At 38.8% G+C, this 17,734-nt stretch overlaps 1 protein-coding gene and 1 long non-coding RNA gene across 7 annotated transcripts in view; one reads left to right on the forward strand and one right to left on the reverse strand.

The window, feature by feature from the left end:
• LOC103911185 (uncharacterized) overlaps positions 1 to 17,734 on the forward strand; it is a 44,381-nt gene that overhangs the window by 401 nt on the left and 26,246 nt on the right. For all 3 annotated transcript variants that reach the window (XR_012407704.1, XR_012407706.1, XR_012407705.1), the window contains exons 2-3: positions 1 to 34; positions 7,624 to 7,706. The exon at positions 1 to 34 is cut by the window's left edge and continues 48 nt beyond it. This is a non-coding gene — a long non-coding RNA (uncharacterized lncRNA). The remainder of the gene's footprint in view (positions 35 to 7,623; positions 7,707 to 17,734) is intronic.
• On the reverse strand, positions 9,397 to 17,539 carry etv5b (ETS variant transcription factor 5b). 4 transcript variants are annotated; one of them, NM_131205.2, is made up of 12 exons: positions 17,418 to 17,539; positions 16,049 to 16,182; positions 15,827 to 15,914; positions 15,665 to 15,712; positions 14,899 to 14,949; positions 13,273 to 13,396; positions 12,890 to 13,174; positions 12,225 to 12,514; positions 11,399 to 11,461; positions 11,034 to 11,272; positions 10,853 to 10,954; positions 9,397 to 10,712 (listed from the first exon to the last, which is right to left on the reverse strand). In NM_131205.2, exons 2-12 carry the CDS (start codon positions 16,094 to 16,096, stop codon positions 10,476 to 10,478), a joined length of 1,575 nt encoding a protein of 524 aa, NP_571280.2. In that variant the 5' UTR covers positions 16,097 to 16,182; positions 17,418 to 17,539; the 3' UTR covers positions 9,397 to 10,475. The 4 variants fall into 4 exon arrangements, with proteins under 4 accessions (NP_571280.2, NP_001296138.1, XP_005165918.1 ...); NM_001309209.1 differs by having other exon boundaries at positions 10,847 to 10,954; XM_005165861.5 differs by having other exon boundaries at positions 11,405 to 11,461; positions 17,418 to 17,532.

Here is a 17,734-nt window from a genome sequence, read left to right on the forward strand (position 1 = left end):
GTTCCTTTCTCTCAAGCCAGCAAACTCTTCGGAGGTAAGTTAACTGTCGCAAAGGGGGTTTCTACCTTCCATTTAGGATGTTTTGTGAGTTTAATTCTTCGTCGTCTTTTATCCTTATTCGTGTGTCCTAAATATCTGATCTGTGGAAGCTCTTTGCAAAAAACGTATCCTTTTCATGTTAAAAATAAAGTTTAAAAAAAAGTTACACAGCAAGGTCTTTTGTAGAACGGTTTTGAAAAACAGGATATTTTAAACAAAACCAACCTATTACTAGGGCCAGACGGAATCTGTGAACGTTTTTTTTTTTTGCTATTTCTACAGAGAATTTAGGTAAAAGTCTGCGGAATTATGTTGGGAGTATTAGAACTGAAACCTTAAAATATGTAATAAAAATAATATCTTTTTAACTTTTTATTTAATGTTCAAAATGCAAATCCAATTAGTTTCACTTTATTTAGTAAACAAAGCAAGTTTGTTATATAATATATCTAAAAGACAGAAAATATTACTTTACAAACTGCATTGTATTTAAATCAGATAAACATTTTCATATTAGTCAAAAACATTACTATTACTGAAATTAAGTGAAAAACTGAATAAATATAGATTTACATACATTTACTCATGTAAATGAACAGAATTATTGATAGGCTAAAAATCTGCAGAAATCTACGGAATTCTGCGGAATTTTGCGCGAGCAGATTCCGGTTGGGCCTACTATTACTTAAAACAGTCAGGACATCAACCCCCCCCTGTAGCTATTACCTGATTCATATTAATAATGTACCCTGCCATTTCTTTCATGGTAAGGTGTCTATTGACATAGGCAATGTCTTTGCTTTAGTACAAAGAGTAAAAAACAAACGTGAAACCAACCAAACAAATCAAACTAATTGAATTGCAAAAGGATTGAAATATACAATAAGTTAAGCTTTAAAATATGGTGTAAATACAAATAACGTTAGTAGTTCTGTCATCAACTGCTGGTGCTGGATTGCAGAAATAACATGAAATCACTAAAGCAGGAGAACATGAAGACAAACCAATGTTAAATTGAGTGACCAGTGTCAGATGATTGAGACAAGAGAATTATTTATTAAGAAATAAAAAAACAACATGGAAAAAAAATTAAAAAACAAGCACATCTGTGGGATTGTTCCTGAAACATAAATTATAACATAAATTATATCATAAATTATAACTTTGATTAGATCATTGCCATACTCTTGGTAGATAAATTCAAACAATGTTTACATGAACCTTCGTTGGCACTCCTAGACCACTGACACTTCTAAAAAAGTTTGGAATCACTTGAGGTAATGTTCGTTTGTATCCCTTTAGCAGGCTGAGCGTTTATAAGTACCAATTGTTGGGCCTCCCCATATAGTCTGATAGAGCACTCGGACCCTAAAGGCCCCCCGCACACACAGCAAAAAGGTCGCTGGTTCCAGCCTCGGCTGCTCTAAACAACCATGTAGCTGTTTTTGTGCGTGTGCCTCCCTGCCCATTGTTGCCACGTGCCTGTCAGAGTGTGCCTCAATCTCCGCCTCGGCTGCATCAGATAAACAGCACAGTGACAGACATGAAGGAAGCAGATCTTATGTGACTTTTGTGAGAAACACTACTGTTTCCCAATGATTATTGGATGTATGTGTTTTGGAGTTGCAACGATGAGTCACATACAATGTTGTTACAAAATGCACGCACACACCAGACACACACACATCGCACGCATTTAACTTTGCATGGCTTTAGCATGGCAAATGTGACAGGATACACGTTAATATCCACTGCTGTATGGATATTTGTTAAGTTAATCTACAAAATAAACCAGATTTAAGGTCCACAAACTGGGACTGAAGTGTCTTATTTTATAATTGTACTGACACGCGGTTGTAAAATCGCTGTAGTTCATCACAAACATGCACTGTTTTAAAATTTTTTAAACTTGTAAAACTCATTCCTGATCACATTTGATGATCACAGATAGCTGAACAGATCTTTTAATCACAGCACGTCCTGTTAATATGATTATACGCTTTGCTGCAGAGACACGTTAATACGCGGATTGCAATCAAATAGGCGGTCAGGGAAACACACTCCTCTGTCATGTTGCAGTGGGCAACAAAATGGGAGGGATTTGGATTCTATTTTAATGTCAGGAAATTTTAAAAAAATTAATTTATTGTGTTTTTATCACTCCAATCTGATTGTGAACACATTATACCTACACACAGTTTTGTCTAAACAGCTTACAAAAGATGATCATAGGTGCCCTTTAAGTTTATAAAATAAAAACAGTTCTCTGTATGTTGGCCTTTTGTTTTTTTATTTTTCTGTATGTTGACCTTTCTTTTTTTTGTTTTTAATGCAGAAAATTAATATTTACATCAAATAACATCAAAAAAACACCACTTTTGACTCCACTCTACTCTTTACCATCTTTTTTAACATGCCTAAAGGCGTTTTAAAAAATGGAAAGTTATTTTTTTAATTAGTTTAAATTTTGCTGTAAATAATCCATATCTGTTTTTTTATTGATCAAACAGAGGTGTACAGAGTTATACATAAAACAGTATACAATGGAATTAACAACAAAAATTAATCGTGTATATTAAGTATTTTTTCCAGTAGTTGAGATGTCTTAATAGCTTTGGTATTACTTTGTATAGCAGTGAGGGAATCATAAAAAAGTTTTAGATCAATGAAAAATAGTTTACAATTTGGTACAGTCAGCATACATTTTGTTTTGTGGATGTGATACTTTCCAAATAAAATAAGAATTTTAGCTATTTTGTCCATTTCCAGTAATCCAGAGTTGCAATCCGTAAAAAAAAAATTTGCTCAGTTATACTGATTAATTTATAAAACACTTCAAAAAGTAGTAAGGAAACTTGAGTAACTGCAACTGAAAAATAAATGAAGAATTGTTTCCGGTTCCATTTTACAAAAACAACACAAGGGTGAAAAACCTTCCTTAAACTTACTTATAAAAAATAATCCATATCTGACCGCAGTAAAACAGAATGAGTGGTACATTTCTTCTGTGCTTTTTTAATCCAGCATAAAAATAATGTTACACTGTGATTTGCCCTCATGAGTTTCCTTTTCCACCACACTATTATTTCTTTTTTCTCTTTTTATTATAGTAATTGAGTTAATTGTGGTTTGTATTTAATTCTAATAAGTTTTCTTCCTTATATTTGAAAGTTCAACTGTGAGGAGAATAATGACACATTGTACCCAGTTAAAAAACAAAGCAATTTCAGCAATTGTTAGGAATTTGATGGAATATAATCCACACAGGGTTTCCTCCGGGTGCTCCGGTTTCCCCCACAGTCCAAAGACATGCGCTCTAGGTGAATTGAATAAACTTAATTGTCAGTATTTCCCAGAGATGGGTTGCAGCTGGAAGGGCATCCGCTGCGTAAAACATGTGCTGGATAAGTTGGTGGTTCATTCCGCTGTGGCGACCCCAGATTTATAAAGGGACTAAGCCAAAAAGAAAATGAATAAATAATTGTCCGTAGTGTATGTGTGTGCATGCAGTATTTCCCAGCACTGGGTTGTGTCTGGAAGGGCATCCGCTGTGTAAAACATATGCTGGATAAGTTGGCAGGTCATTCCGCTGTGGCAACCCCTGATGAAGAAATGGACTAAGACGAAGGAAAATGAATGAATAATTCACACAGAGCATTATGAGTAGAGGCAAAAGGTGGATAAAAAAAAAAACAATTAACTGTATTTCTTTTCCACATACTCAACATTCTTGGCGAGCCTATCAACCAATCAACGTTGCCAATTGGACCTGCTGTATATAAATAAAAACACTCAAACCTTGAAGCATGCAACTTTGAACTTTTCGCACCAAAAATATTGTTCTTCATCCTTTCTCAAGCATTCAGTTAGCTCGAGCTTCTTCATGACAATCAGAATCTATGACAGCCTAATGACTCTTATTCTCTGGCTCTACAGAACAAGGTCACAAGCAGGATTAAGTCTAACCCTGCTAAAGGAGAGAGGAGAGAAGAAAGAGAATGAGCGTCACTGGGTTACGCAATACCCTGTTACTTTGCTTCGCCTCGTTACACAGGCTTTGCTGGGTTACAGTTTAGTGGTCAAAGTGAGAAGTTCTTGGAAAGATCACAGGCACGCTAAAGGAGATTCCTTATTGTGCCAAATGAACTGAACAGTCTGAATGTAAACGCTGAAGTACCTTATACAACTTCTAGAGACTGAGAAGATTTTGATACCAGCAGTGGAAAGAGTACTGAAAAATCATACTTAAGTAAAAGTATCATTACTTGACTAAAAATGTAGGGCAAGTAGAGTAAAACTGTTGTAAATATTACTCAAAGTATGAGTTAAAAGCTAGCCCTTTAGTTAGCCCTTTTAAAAGTACTCAGGAGTAGTAAGTATTACGCTGCCTAAAGCTGATGCATTCCCAGGTAGCAAAGAATTCTGGCCCAGATTTGGCATAAAGCTGGCACAGCAGGCATTCGTCCGGCGCTGGCATACAGCATGTGGCACCATCTTAGGCCGTACTCACACTAGGTACAGTTGCCTCGAACCGGGCCAAAGCACGCTTGTCCCCCGTCCCGTCTCCCCTGACGGCCCGCACTCACACCACAATCGGGCCTCTGCAATAATTAATAAATCCATATGAAACAGTCCCTTAAAAGTCATGTCTCACCTTCAGTTTCAGGCTTTGGCGCATAAGCCAAAAGGAACCGCGCTCAGGCCCACCTCTTCCAATCGAGCCAGGGCCAGCCAAGTGAAGCGTGCTTAAGCCCGATTCAGTGCACTTACACTTCTCAAACGATCCGGGAAACTGGCCTGGGCACGGTACGGCGTAGTGTGAGTAGGCCCTTAGAGGCGGCATTTAAGACTTGGCCAGATGTCAAATGTAGTATTTGGCCCAAATGTTAAAAATGTATATGTGGGCCACGTAAGCTGAGACTTGGCCCATATTTGGTCCATGTTTGCCTCTTGCATGGAAGCAAGACTTGGTCCAGTCATGTACCATAATTTACTGCAGCATGTGGGCCAAGCAAATGCTGATGGTGTGGGCCAGACCTGGGCCAGAGAAACTTTGCTATGGGGGATTTACATTTACTTTGTGGTGCCACGCAGTAGTGCATTTAGTTATTGCCCAGCAGGCACATTACGTCATAAGATGTTAATATTAGTTTAGATTTAGGTTGTGATGTCAGGTGACCAAATATCATTGTCTATCCAGCGTCTAAAAACATTATTTTGTTGTCCAACAACGACGTCAAATGGCGTTGATATTTGGTTGATTTTAGGTTGTGTTGGAAAGTGACCAAAATCCAACATCGAGCCAACATCTTAAAGCAACATTATATTGACAGCAAATTCTGACATTTATTCATCAGACAATGTCTGATAGACGTCATAGTGGTAACGTCCACACAACATCAAGCTGTGACATCATTAGACATTGCTATTGTGTTGATTTTAGGTTGGATGATGGACATTGACGTTGTCCTGTTGTTGAATTCTGACGTCAACCCTATTTTTATTTCCAAACAAGATGCAACATCCCACTGACATTAGAGTACAACGTCATTCTGACGTCATGTTGATGTCTTTTTCCTGCTTGCTGTTTAAGGCCATTTCGGTCATCATACAGTAAACATCCGTCGTTTTCTCATCAGTGACATGCATCGAAACAGTCTCTGGGTCATTGCATGTGACAATTTTGGACATTTTCTTGGACACTTTTAATGCTTCCAGACAGTTTGCTGCAATTATAAAGCGCACATGTGTTGAGGTAGTTCAATATGATGCGGTTTACCTTCTATGTGTGATTTGATTGGACAGGAATCACAGAACTGATTTTTCTAATCCCCATAGACAAGAAAATTAAAGTAGTGACTGCAGGTTATAGGAAAGAAGTGAAATAAAAGTACAGATGCTTCATTAAAATGTACTCAAGAGAAACTAAAAGTTTATGGTTTTACTCATGCAGCTCAACTCCTTGTTCAAGCTCTTGTTCTCTCCAGACTGGACTACTCTCTGCTAGCCGGGCTTCCAGTTAACTCTATTAAACCTCTTCAGCTGCTTCAGAACACAGCAGCACGAGTGGTCTTTAATAAACCTAAAAGAGCACATGTCACTTCGCTGCTCATCCGTTTGCACTGGCTGCCAGTTGGTGCTCGCATCAAATTCAAAGCTCTGTTGTTTGCTTACAAAGCGACTTCTGGCTTTGCTTTATCTTATCTGCTCTCACTTTTGCAGATTTATGTGCCCTCCAGAAACTGTTCTGTGAATGTACGTGGTTTCATCCCAAAGAGGGAAGAAATCACTTTCCCAAACTCTCACATTCAATCTGCCCAGTTGGTGGAATGAACTCCCTAACTGCATCAGAACGACAGAGTCACTCGCTGCCTCAGGGCCGGAGTGGGACTCTTTTTCAGCCCTGGAGTTTCAAGCCTCAGACCGGCCCACCTCAGTTCACCACTGACTATATTAAAATAAGGTTATTTCCAATTCAGTTTCTAATTACACTATCACGTCTTCTTTTGAGAAAACAGCTCTTTTAGAACTTCAAATGTTCAACAACCCTTACAGTATTATGTCTTAACAATAAAAATGAAAAAAAAAAAAAATTACTACTCAGACAAGGACCGAACCCAGGTTGGCCGCGTCATAATCTATCGTACTAACCACTGTACCACAACAGCTGTACATTTAACGGTGACTTATCTAGTTATATCATCAATAACCTGCATCCTGCTCACGAGGCTACGAGAAAATAGATCAAAAGAGCAGAGCTGCGGTAAAATAATGAATAAGACGGCTGTGGTCAAGTAAATAATTAAATTATTTTTAAAAAGTGTGACTGCTGAGAGCAACCGATTCTGGAACTAGGGACACTGGCCCTCGCGGCCAAAAAACGGACCGGCCCACCGGGAATTCTCCTGGTCCTCCCGATTAGCCAATTCGGGCCTGCGCTGCCTTCAAGAAACGACTAAAAACTCAACTATTTAGTCTCCACTTCCTTTCCTAATCTGCAGTTGCCTCTCTGGCTCCACCGCTAAATGTATCACAAAAAAAATTAGTAATGTTTTGCTTCTTACACTTTACACACCTGAAACTTGCCTACAGCACTTATTCATTGTTGCTTTTATAGTTGTGTAAATTGCTTCCTTGTCCTCATTTGTAAGTCGCTTTGGATAAAAGCATCTGCTAAATGACTAAATGTAAATGTACTCCAGGGAAAGTAAAAGTGCACATTTTTAAAACTACTTAGTAAATTACAATTCCTGAGAAAAACTACTCGAGTACAGTAGTTTGAGTTTTTGAAATTTGTAACTTTACACCGCTGGATACCATACATCACATGGTAAAATAAAATGCTTGAATAGCACAATAGTACACTAAGGAAGGTTTTAAACCATTGAATTCATGATATTTAGAGGTGTATAACATTATTTATAAAAGTCAATGTGTAGCAGCACTTTAGAGGTGTATAAAAATACACAGAAAAAAGGTAAACAATACTTTTGGCTCTTAAGAACACATCAGTGTCTTATGAAGTGAAATGATCAGTCTATGCAGGAACTGAACATTATTTACAATATTATTTTTAATCTACAGCCTCATGCAAACAACTCTGACTGCAGTCTGGAGCGTAACTTTCTACTCAAGAAAAAATAGGGTCACCTACATCTTGGACGAGGGTGAGTAGTTTTTTTTCTTGGTGGCGTATATAAAGTTTTTGGTCCCACTTTATATTAAGTAGCCTTAACTAATATGTACTTAAATAGGAACTAATAGTTTGTTACAATGTACTGATTGTGTAAAAACATGTATTTACTGTGTACTTATGCTTGATTAAATACATGTATGTAATTACATCTGTAATTAACCTTTGTAATTACATTTGTAAAATACACTGTTGACCATCCCATACACCTTAACCCACCCTTAAACCTACCCATACCACCAAACCTGTCCATAACCCAACCTCTATCCCAACTCAAAAGCACCACAAGTGTTCTCAAATACATTATAAACACAGTAAGTACATTGTATTTATTTTTTCATGTAAGTACATAGTAGTTAAGGACACTTAATATAAAGTGGGACCAAGTTTTTTACTTCCAACTTTCACGTATGGTCATGAACTGTGGATCATAATTATTTACAATACAGTTTGTAAGGTGATATTTTCTTTCTTTCAGTAGATAAATTATATGAGAGACTTGCTTTGCTTACCAATTAAAGTGGATCTAATTGGATTTGCATTGTAAATATTAAATTATTAGTGGTGTTAGTTTTGTTTTATATACTTCATTTTTAGTAACGATACTCCCAAAACCACTGCACATTTTTACAAAATTCTGCGCAGAAATAGCAAAAAATGTCAGCAGATTCTGTCTGGCCCTAGTCTTGACCAAAAGGACAAGATCTCGGAAACAAGCGACCGAAATGAGTTTTCTTTACAAGGTGATAGAGAGGGTGAGGAGCTCTGTCACCCGGGAAGAGCTCAGAGTAGAGCCGCTGCTCCTCCACATTAAGCGAAGTCAGCTGAGGTGGCTGGGGCATCTGTTTCGGATGCCTCCTTGACGCCTGGCTAGGATATGTAGGAAGTGTCTGGCAGTAGTAAGTATATGAGGTGGAAAGCACAGCATTTTATGTAGCTATTATTAAAGTTCAGAGATATAACTTATTTGTCTCAGGAGTTTCTCTAAATGAAACGGTGAAAGACAGTAAACATTACCATGAAAATCTTAATAAAGGCATAAACACATCAGGGGTGGTTATTTGCTGAAACTAATATTAAAATAATTTTTATTATGCGACAGCCTGGATTTATAAGGTCTGTATGCATAGTATATATATTGAAAGGGGGAAAACACAATAAATTGTTGTATTAATGCTGTAATATTTAAATAATTTTTCATTAAAAGTTATTGAATGCTGTAATGGTCCTGAGCTGTGTACAAATCACTGTCAATTTTACATTGTCGTTGTATTTGCACTGTCTGTATTTTGCAGTGTCATTGTATTTGCACTATCTGTGTTCTGTACTGTCTGGAGCCAGGACCTAAGCTTTTCACTCAACATAGCACACGTGCTGCTGATGATGTAAAAAATAAAAATGATTTGATTTGAATTGAAGGTCATGTGACCATCAGGAAGAACCAGGGAAGAATGCGGCATCTTATTTCTCACAAGATGTGTTCTCTGTTCTTGCGGTCTCCCGAGTTCTTCCATCCAAAGTAACTTGGCAAGACCGTGAGTCCATTCTCTTGAAATTGAGAAACAGCCAATGAATGATTGAATCCGTACCACACAAAGTGTAGATAATGTTTTTGCTTGCGTCAGGTTGAGGCATGTAACACAACAAATAACAAAAGAAACAGATCCATTTATGGATGTTTATTTATCCTGTACCTTATAGTTTAGAAAATACAGATCTGTAAGTGTACACCAAAACTGTACTTGCAATTTTTTTTAATGATAGAAATTGTCTTCAAAAGACAATGAAACGATAGTTTTATCCACAGTGAAACAGAACTAGGGGTCTGCTGTACCCAGCATAGACAAGCAAGGTTGACAGTGAAGGTGGAGAGAGAGCTGCGGGTTTCTTGCCATGCTTGCTTAGTACTGAACAGAGATCAGATGACCTTGCTATAATCCTTTGATAAACAGTTAAAGGGCACACAAGCGTAACTGATCCTGCGCTCAGGCCTGTTTCCCCCCTATCTCAAGAGCTGGTTTGCAAATTCACACACATACCACTGTACAAAAAGAACAGATTAGAAGTGATAAAAGTCTGTCGTACAGCTTATACAATGCAATTCAGTTCAGCTTTTGGAAAAATATACTCATGATATACATAGATTTGACTTCTTTACTTCCCCTACCCTCTTTTTTCACCCATTCTGCCAAGCCCCCTGTCCATAAAAATCACAATACAAAAGCAGAAACTATTTCTGAACAGTTATAAAGCATTTTACTTGGCCAGCTGGAGAAATAAAAATTGTGCATTTTTCCAGATCATAATAATCAAAGCTATACACACACACACACACACATACACTCACTCTCTGATAATGACAACAGCCTGAGGTGCATCATTACGCATTGTCAGAAGTTCAACAAATCTCACTGAAGCAGACACCAGGCCCAATACACAAAGAAAGCAGTGCACAAAAGCCAGATTTTAAAATATACACTTATATTTATATATATATATATATAAAATCAAAGGTTATACTGAAAATACTGTTGTGTCCCTTTGTAAATAAAAAAGACATTTTCCCATCATGAAATCTGTTTAGTAAATAACAATAAACAAAGTGTGGCAAGAAAGTCTAGAGACTTGTCAGCAGGCGCTACAAATTCCTTATCGGAGCGATTACAATTTGACATGAGCTGCATTTGGAGTGCGAGGATGCATTCGAGAGTTCTTCTGGTCCGCCCTGTGGTGGCGCAGCAGTTCAGAAAGTGTAACTTTCAGGAAAGGATGGTACTACTAAGCACTGATCTCTCGCATCTGCTGGATAGGGGGCACGGTTTGCCTCATCGAAGTGTGAGAGCGGGACAGTGTCATCCTCAGGAACCTGCAGACTATCAGGCTCTGCTTTCAGACTGGGCCTTTGGTTATCAGGGAATGCCATTGAGAAAAGCGCATCGGGATCACAGACAAACTTGTACACGTACCGCTCTCCAGCAACCTGAATATAACCAAAAAAAGAACATTTGTTAAAAAAAATGACTGGGTAGTTGTACTAATTACAAATAATGAGGTGAAACTAAAAATGTTTTAGCTATTGAAAGAAGAAAAAATGAGATTGGAACGGGAACGTGCCTTTACCTTCTGCATGATGCCCTTCTCATAGTAGTAACGGAGGGATCGGCTCAGCTTGTCGTAATTCATGGCAGGCCTGTTCTTCTGTATGCCCCATCGGCGAGCAACCTATTTAAAACATGTGTTAATAGTGCTTGCTGGCTCAAAAAAGGGAATATAAAGAGTTTTGCTTCTATAACATACTGACCTCCTCTGGTTCGATGAGTTTAAACTCAAGCCCACGGCCAGTCCAAGTGATGAAGTGGCCGTTGGACGGGTCATCCAACAGAGTGACCAGGAACTGCCAGAGTTGCAGAGATCCCCTTCGCTGATATGGAGGGCCGTCCCGAAAAACTCCACCCTCCTGCTTCAGCTTGCCCTCCAGACGGTCTGGGACCACACATGCATCATCATAATAGAGATGGGCTTCTCCGTCATACCCAAAACCTGCCAATTAAAAAATTAGGATTTAGAATGGATAGTTTGAGGATTCAAGACACATGGAGAGCTGTTGCATAATAGAACGGAGTCTTCAAGCAAGTGTAGATTAATCCGAACATAAAAAAAGCTTACCCTCACCATTGCCGCCATAGAAATTAGATGATTTGCCAAAAGATGAATGGCAGTTCTGTACTTCTGTAAGGCAATTGAGAAAATGATACAATTAAATAAATATTATAATGCAGCATATAAAAAAATAAAACTATCACAGTGCAGTTTGAGTTATCAAATATTTAATAGAAAAACATCCAGTTATATAAGTTTTTTATTAATATTTCCAAGCAAACAATTTTGTGTTTAATAGACGTCTAATAGACATCTAAACGTAGACAGCTTGGCTAAAACAAGTATAAACTGGGGCTGTCAATGAAAATCTAATAGGCATCTAAGAATAGCCCAAAACTAGACTAGTCATCAAATAGACAGACTTTATGTGTAGTCATTTATTTCTGTTCATTTGATGACTGGTCTAGTTTTGGGCTATTCTTAGATGCCTATTAGATTTTCATTGACAGCCCAAAATTAGCCTTGTTTTAGCCAAGACGACTATGTTTAGACATTTTTTGTTATAATATTGGATTAATACATTAAAATAGATAACACAGTAAAGGTCAAGTTTGCTTTTGTATTTCTGAAATATATACATACACATTTCAACCTTGGTTTTAAGTTGGTAATGTGAACCTATAGACCAACACATAGAGATTTCTGTATGAACAGTACTTCATACGCGGTTTCTCTATTGGCTCTACAATGCACTCTTTTCCCCCTGTGATTTAACTATCACAAGAGTTTCACAGCCAGCAGTATATATTTGACCTAGATGAAGCTAAAAGGATTTCTCATTACAGCACTACATGGGGACTCAATCCCAAATCTCTGAGAGATTTACACCCACCTGAGTCAAAGCCGAAATCTCTGGGCTCCTGTTTGATTGAGAGTTGGTGGAACAAGGGTGCGCGAGGAGGCCCCATGTTTTGCACACCCTGCTCATTGTAACGAGGATCCACCATTTCCTTTTTAAAGCCCTGGGGAGGCATTGGCACCAACGGCTCTGACATCTGGCGTTGATAAGGGGGCCGGCTATGCCGGGGAAAATGGCCACGGGTCTGTGGGGGATAAGGTGTTTGACAGCGGCCATCAGACTGTGGGAATGGAAGACAGGGCTCGGAAAGCTGCCGATGGAACCTAAGAAGAAGAAAAGAAAAGAGAGATGGCATTATTTGCAACATCAAGGACGACTCCGATCATGAGTTTCACGTCAAAGGGATAAGTCTGGTGGTAAAGCTCTTTTCCATTACTTAAACCTGGAGAACAGAATGGGATAAACATAGAACTGCTTTCCAGGTCAGTGTGGCATCTTTAACGAGATAATACCCAATGAAAGGCTCAACTTGAGCTGATTACAGCACTTTCAACATGCACGGGCTGCTCAAGCTCAAGTCAAAGATAGAAATGAGGTTAGAAATTGATCACCGTGAGCCAAAATAATGACGTTTCGGAAACAGATAACACACTTTTGTATTAGTAGGTTGTTTCTAAATAAAAGCAACCCTATCATACCTGTGGTCTGTGCTGTAGGAGGCATCTGGGTGATTGACAGGTGTGCAGGGCACAGCAAACGGTGGGCTTTGACTGTGGAGTGGAGTCTGGGCTCTCTGATGGGGTGATGTGGAACTGTGATTTGGTCCTGGTAAAAGCGGTGCTCCTTGTGTCTGTGTTTGGGCTGGTGGCATCGCTCTTTTTTGCACAGGATGTGTTGCCGTGCTGGAGGAACCAAAAGGTGATGCCGGTGTAGAAGGAGGAGTCAGTGGCTTGTTGAATGTGAATGGCTTCCTGTCAAAGGCACTAAAATCGACAAAATAGAAATGAACATTATTCATCAAGAATGCGTAAGATGCATAGGCAACAGGGAAGGATGGGGAAATGGAGAAGGAAATGTATACCTGTAGTTATATAGGCACTTCTCTCCATATGGAGAGAGTCTCTGCTCTTGTCCACATGGGGAAAACTCTCTGCTTGGGCTCATCTCCCTCTTTATTTTCGTTTGAGGAGGTCCATGAAACATCACTATAAAAAGACATAGAAAATAAAAAAAAGTGTCAATAAAAATACACTTTTTTGACCTAAAAACCGAACCTAGAACACTTCTGGTATCAGTTGCATGATAAATATTTAGTAATCATCAGTGTTGTCTGAACAGTACATTTGACAGTTACTTCATTATCAAATAGTATATTTAGACTAATAATAACAACCTGTATGACATTCACACACATTATAAACACACACTTCACTAATTTTAGGGCAGTAGTAATAGAATACATATGAAAACATTTTGTGCCTGAAGCTATTGCGTGACAATCCAGCTACACAGATACATTTCAACACAGACGGTATGATCACTGAACCTGCAAAATCTTATTTACATCATTTACATTGGTTAATAATAGAAAATGGTTTATTATTATTAGAAAATTCAGTCATTGAATGGATGGCCTCAAGAAACGATGCTGTTTTTAGCTGTGGTTAATCTAAATGTCTTTGATTGGCTGTTCCGAACAAACTCACTGCGTAAAAAAGATAATGCTGTGAACTGACACTATTCATTTTCACATTAATTATGAAAGTCATAATAGTTTATTAATTTGATTATGCTGGGCAATTTTTGACCCTTACTTTATTTATTTTTTTATTTATGGGAAAAAAATTTCATCCCCATGTTTAAGCCCCTGTTAATTTCCAACTCTGGTACTGGACTACTTGTAGTATTCCATTTATGAGGAGGTGAGAAAAAAAAAAGCCTTTCCCTCTAAAATGCAAGTAAGGACTTGCAGACTATCACGTGACACTCCTGGAAAAAGGGCCCCACTGCCCAGCTGTGGTGAAAGAGGGGCCTGTGAGAGCTTAAGGCAAGATGCCAGATAAGAGGAATTGTGCCAGACAAACACACACATAACCCTCTCACACACAATTTCTATGCAAACACATCCATGTGCATTCACGTTCTATAAAAAAAACACCATTGACACCATAGAAAGTGCACACAATTGGACTTATTCACAGCCAAATGGGAAGAAAAACTAACAAGGGAAACAGCCAGAGCACTGTTCACCAGCACATAATAACCAGTGTGTGTGTGTGTGTGTGTGCGCGCCGAGGATCCAACCCCATTAAAATGTCACCAAGCTGGAGGCTGCCATGAGTTACAGCACCGCAGCGGCAGACTGGGCCTCACATGTGCGCACACACACTCACACACACCATAGAAACATCTAAAACCTATGCCAAGTTTGGCATAGAAACTCCTGGAATATGGCGTATTGGTTTTCTTGCTTTCAATGAGAAATTTTACTAAATAAAAAAATTGAATAAATAAATACAGGAATTTTTGTTTTATAGCAAGTGCTAACGATTTATAATTTTAAAATAATAACACAATATAATATATTCATTTTCATACTGCAGCTCTAATTCATAAAGTGTTTCAATAATTCATTACAGCAATTTCCATAGGCTATTCTACAGCCGACCCAACTTCCTTGCTACATGAATATTCAAAAGATACTCACGATTATCCGACTGGAAATCTGGAACAAACTGTTCGTCATCAGGTACCTGGGCTGCACACAGAGAAAGAAAACAATTTACAATGGCTGACTTGAAATTGGCTTCAGATTCAGAGAATAAAGCCATGAAATATTCAAAGTGGACATAAATAAATAATTTGTATTTGTTTATATATGCCTTGTTGTCTCATCTCATTTGAATGACGCCCCAGAGATCATTCACCGAGATGATGCATTAACAGCCAAGTTGCATTTTAATGGGAGTTATGGAAAATAGCCAAGGATATTCTAGATGCCCAAACTAGGGCCCACGGACAAAAATTGGCCCATGGTAACCTTTGACTTGGCCTGCCATCCCAACAGAGAGGACAGGGAGATAATTCTTAAGCTACAAAAAAGGCTAACGGAAATGAAATGTTTCAGTTTAAATGCTGTATTTAAGTACATACCGTCACCCGACGCATAGAGGAGAATGTAGAGACTTTGGTGAGCAAATCAAGTCAAAGGCAGATTCTGCTTTACTAGCGTGTTCAGCATTTAACTCCAGTGTTAAAAATGTGATTGTTTTATTGCAGTAAGATTCAAAGTGATATTTTCTATTTATTTTTAAATATTATTAAACATATTAGGAAACGACCCATGGGAACTTTGATGTTAAATAGTTTAATGTGTTTATCTTCGACCTACGGCTCTCAATGATATTTGTTTTTTGGCCCTTCATATAGAAGTTTGGGCACCCTTGTTCTAGAGTTTAGGACTGCCGTCGTACCTTCTGCTATCCAAATCTCCTGTAGCTGGCTGAGGTCTTGAAAGAGCTCTGTGGAAACACAAAGATTGATTTGTGAATAAACAGGCTGATTTGTTTGGGCTTGGGCTAAATGATGTGGTTTAAAGAGATCTGGATGGATTGATTGCATGTTCATTTGTTTACCCTCTGTATCCTGTGCCAGCTCGGTGTCAACAAACTTCCTTTTTCGGTCATTGAAAGTCCTGCACGATGGTTCCTGCATGTGAGACTTCTGTAAAATAAGAAGAAGATCAATGCAATTATTTTTACCGTTCAGCAATCCACCTCAATGGATAATCTGTAGTAAAGGATTTGAAAGATAATTTAATCTACAAATGTAAAAAAAAAAAAAAAAACGAGACGTACATTTGGAGGCACCATGAAAGGGACTTGCTGGTCATAAAACCCATCCATGTCGCTTGCTTCTCACTGCGGCCTAAGGGGCTGCAGCAGGAGGGAAAACGGGAACGCACAGGGATAAACGGGGGTGATATCCTCGCCTGTCGGAAGAAGAGTCGAGAAAAGTGGCACTTAGAGAAAGACACACACTCTGTCAGGGTCTGATGCAGCTGTCAGTGATCGTCCCTGGTTCTGACAGTCCAGGACCAACTGTCTCTTTGATCTGGGAAAACTTCAGCGAGCATGTTTGTTTGTGTAACACTCACTCTCAGCTCCTGATGAAGTGTGTGCTGCATTAGAGCAGGACACTTACACTAGCTCTCCCTCTCTTTCTCTCTCTCACACACACACCATTTAAGGCTCACGGTACAGATGGGGGTCCTTACATAACCATACAGTGCCATCTGTTGCCCATGAGACCATCCAAGACATCATACTAAGAGTTTAAATGAGAGCAATAATTTAAAAAGTAGATATTTTAAGCAGATTCTGTTCTTACACAAAGAATAAATAAACAGCACATTTAGTTGGTGAAACGACAGGCTTCAAATAAAGCTTAATCTATTCACGCTTCGTCGCACACGTGTGTTTATTTTCCCTGACGCAAGTGTTCAGGCCATAAAATCGTATTACAGCCGCGAGGCCAAGAAAACACCTCACAGCTCACTGCGTAACCCTCTCTGGACCAGAAACTAATTAAACATCCATCGCTTAACATTATTGCTTCCTGAAGCTTATCAGACCTTTATAAAAATAAAACGGGAGGAACGTGCGCGTGCACATTTCATATCTAAAAACAAGAGTTTGTGATTTTATTGACGATAATAAAGGCGGCCAACGGAAGCTATAGTTGTTGAATAAGTAAATCGAGATTATGGCATTACAACCGCGAGTTAACAAGTATAAGGGCGAGTTCAAGAAGTTCAATCCCTTCCCCCCAGCGCCCATTATCGCCGCGCGCTCCCCCCTCCCTTCTCTCCGCTGCTTGTTTTTCTCAATGAAGTGAAATTTGATCCTTCGTGCGCGCGACCCCCCAAAAACCTCAGTCGTTCCATTCATAAAAATACCGAACGCGCGAGCAGCACTTCGTCAAACCACATATGAATTTTGCAGAGCTCGACTGAGTTTTAAACAGACTTAATGGAGTATTCAGAAAATAAACAACGGGGAAATGGTTGCCAAATATGCGCACAAAGAAAATGGCGAGCAAGCCAGCTAAACTCACCTCGGTGGCTGAAGTAAACGCAAGTTTATATAAATAAAAACAAAAGACAAAACTTGCATACGAATATTATAAAACAACACAAAACTACAGCAGCGTGCAAGATATACTCACCCAGCGTTTGTATAATCCTCTGCTTTTACAAAATGAGTGATGAGGTTAATCCCAGAGGAAAAAACACAGTGCGTTTGCGAGTGGGTATCGCACTCTCCCTCAGCTTGACGCGACTGAAATTTTCTCAATGGGATCGCCTGCTTTTCCAAGAGCATCAGCTTAACACTGTAGCTCACGCTCATTGGCTAGTTCGTCACGTCATTCAAGTGATTGACCAATCGCTTCCCATACATTGCCTATGCGATCATGAGGCTGCAGCCAGCCAATCAGAGCAAGTCCCTCTCCTGTTTTTATGAATGACTGGGTTTCATTCAACA

Source organism: Danio rerio, chromosome 6, assembly GCF_049306965.1.
Source record: "Danio rerio strain Tuebingen ecotype United States chromosome 6, GRCz12tu, whole genome shotgun sequence".
NCBI lineage: Eukaryota > Metazoa > Chordata > Actinopteri > Cypriniformes > Danionidae > Danio > Danio rerio.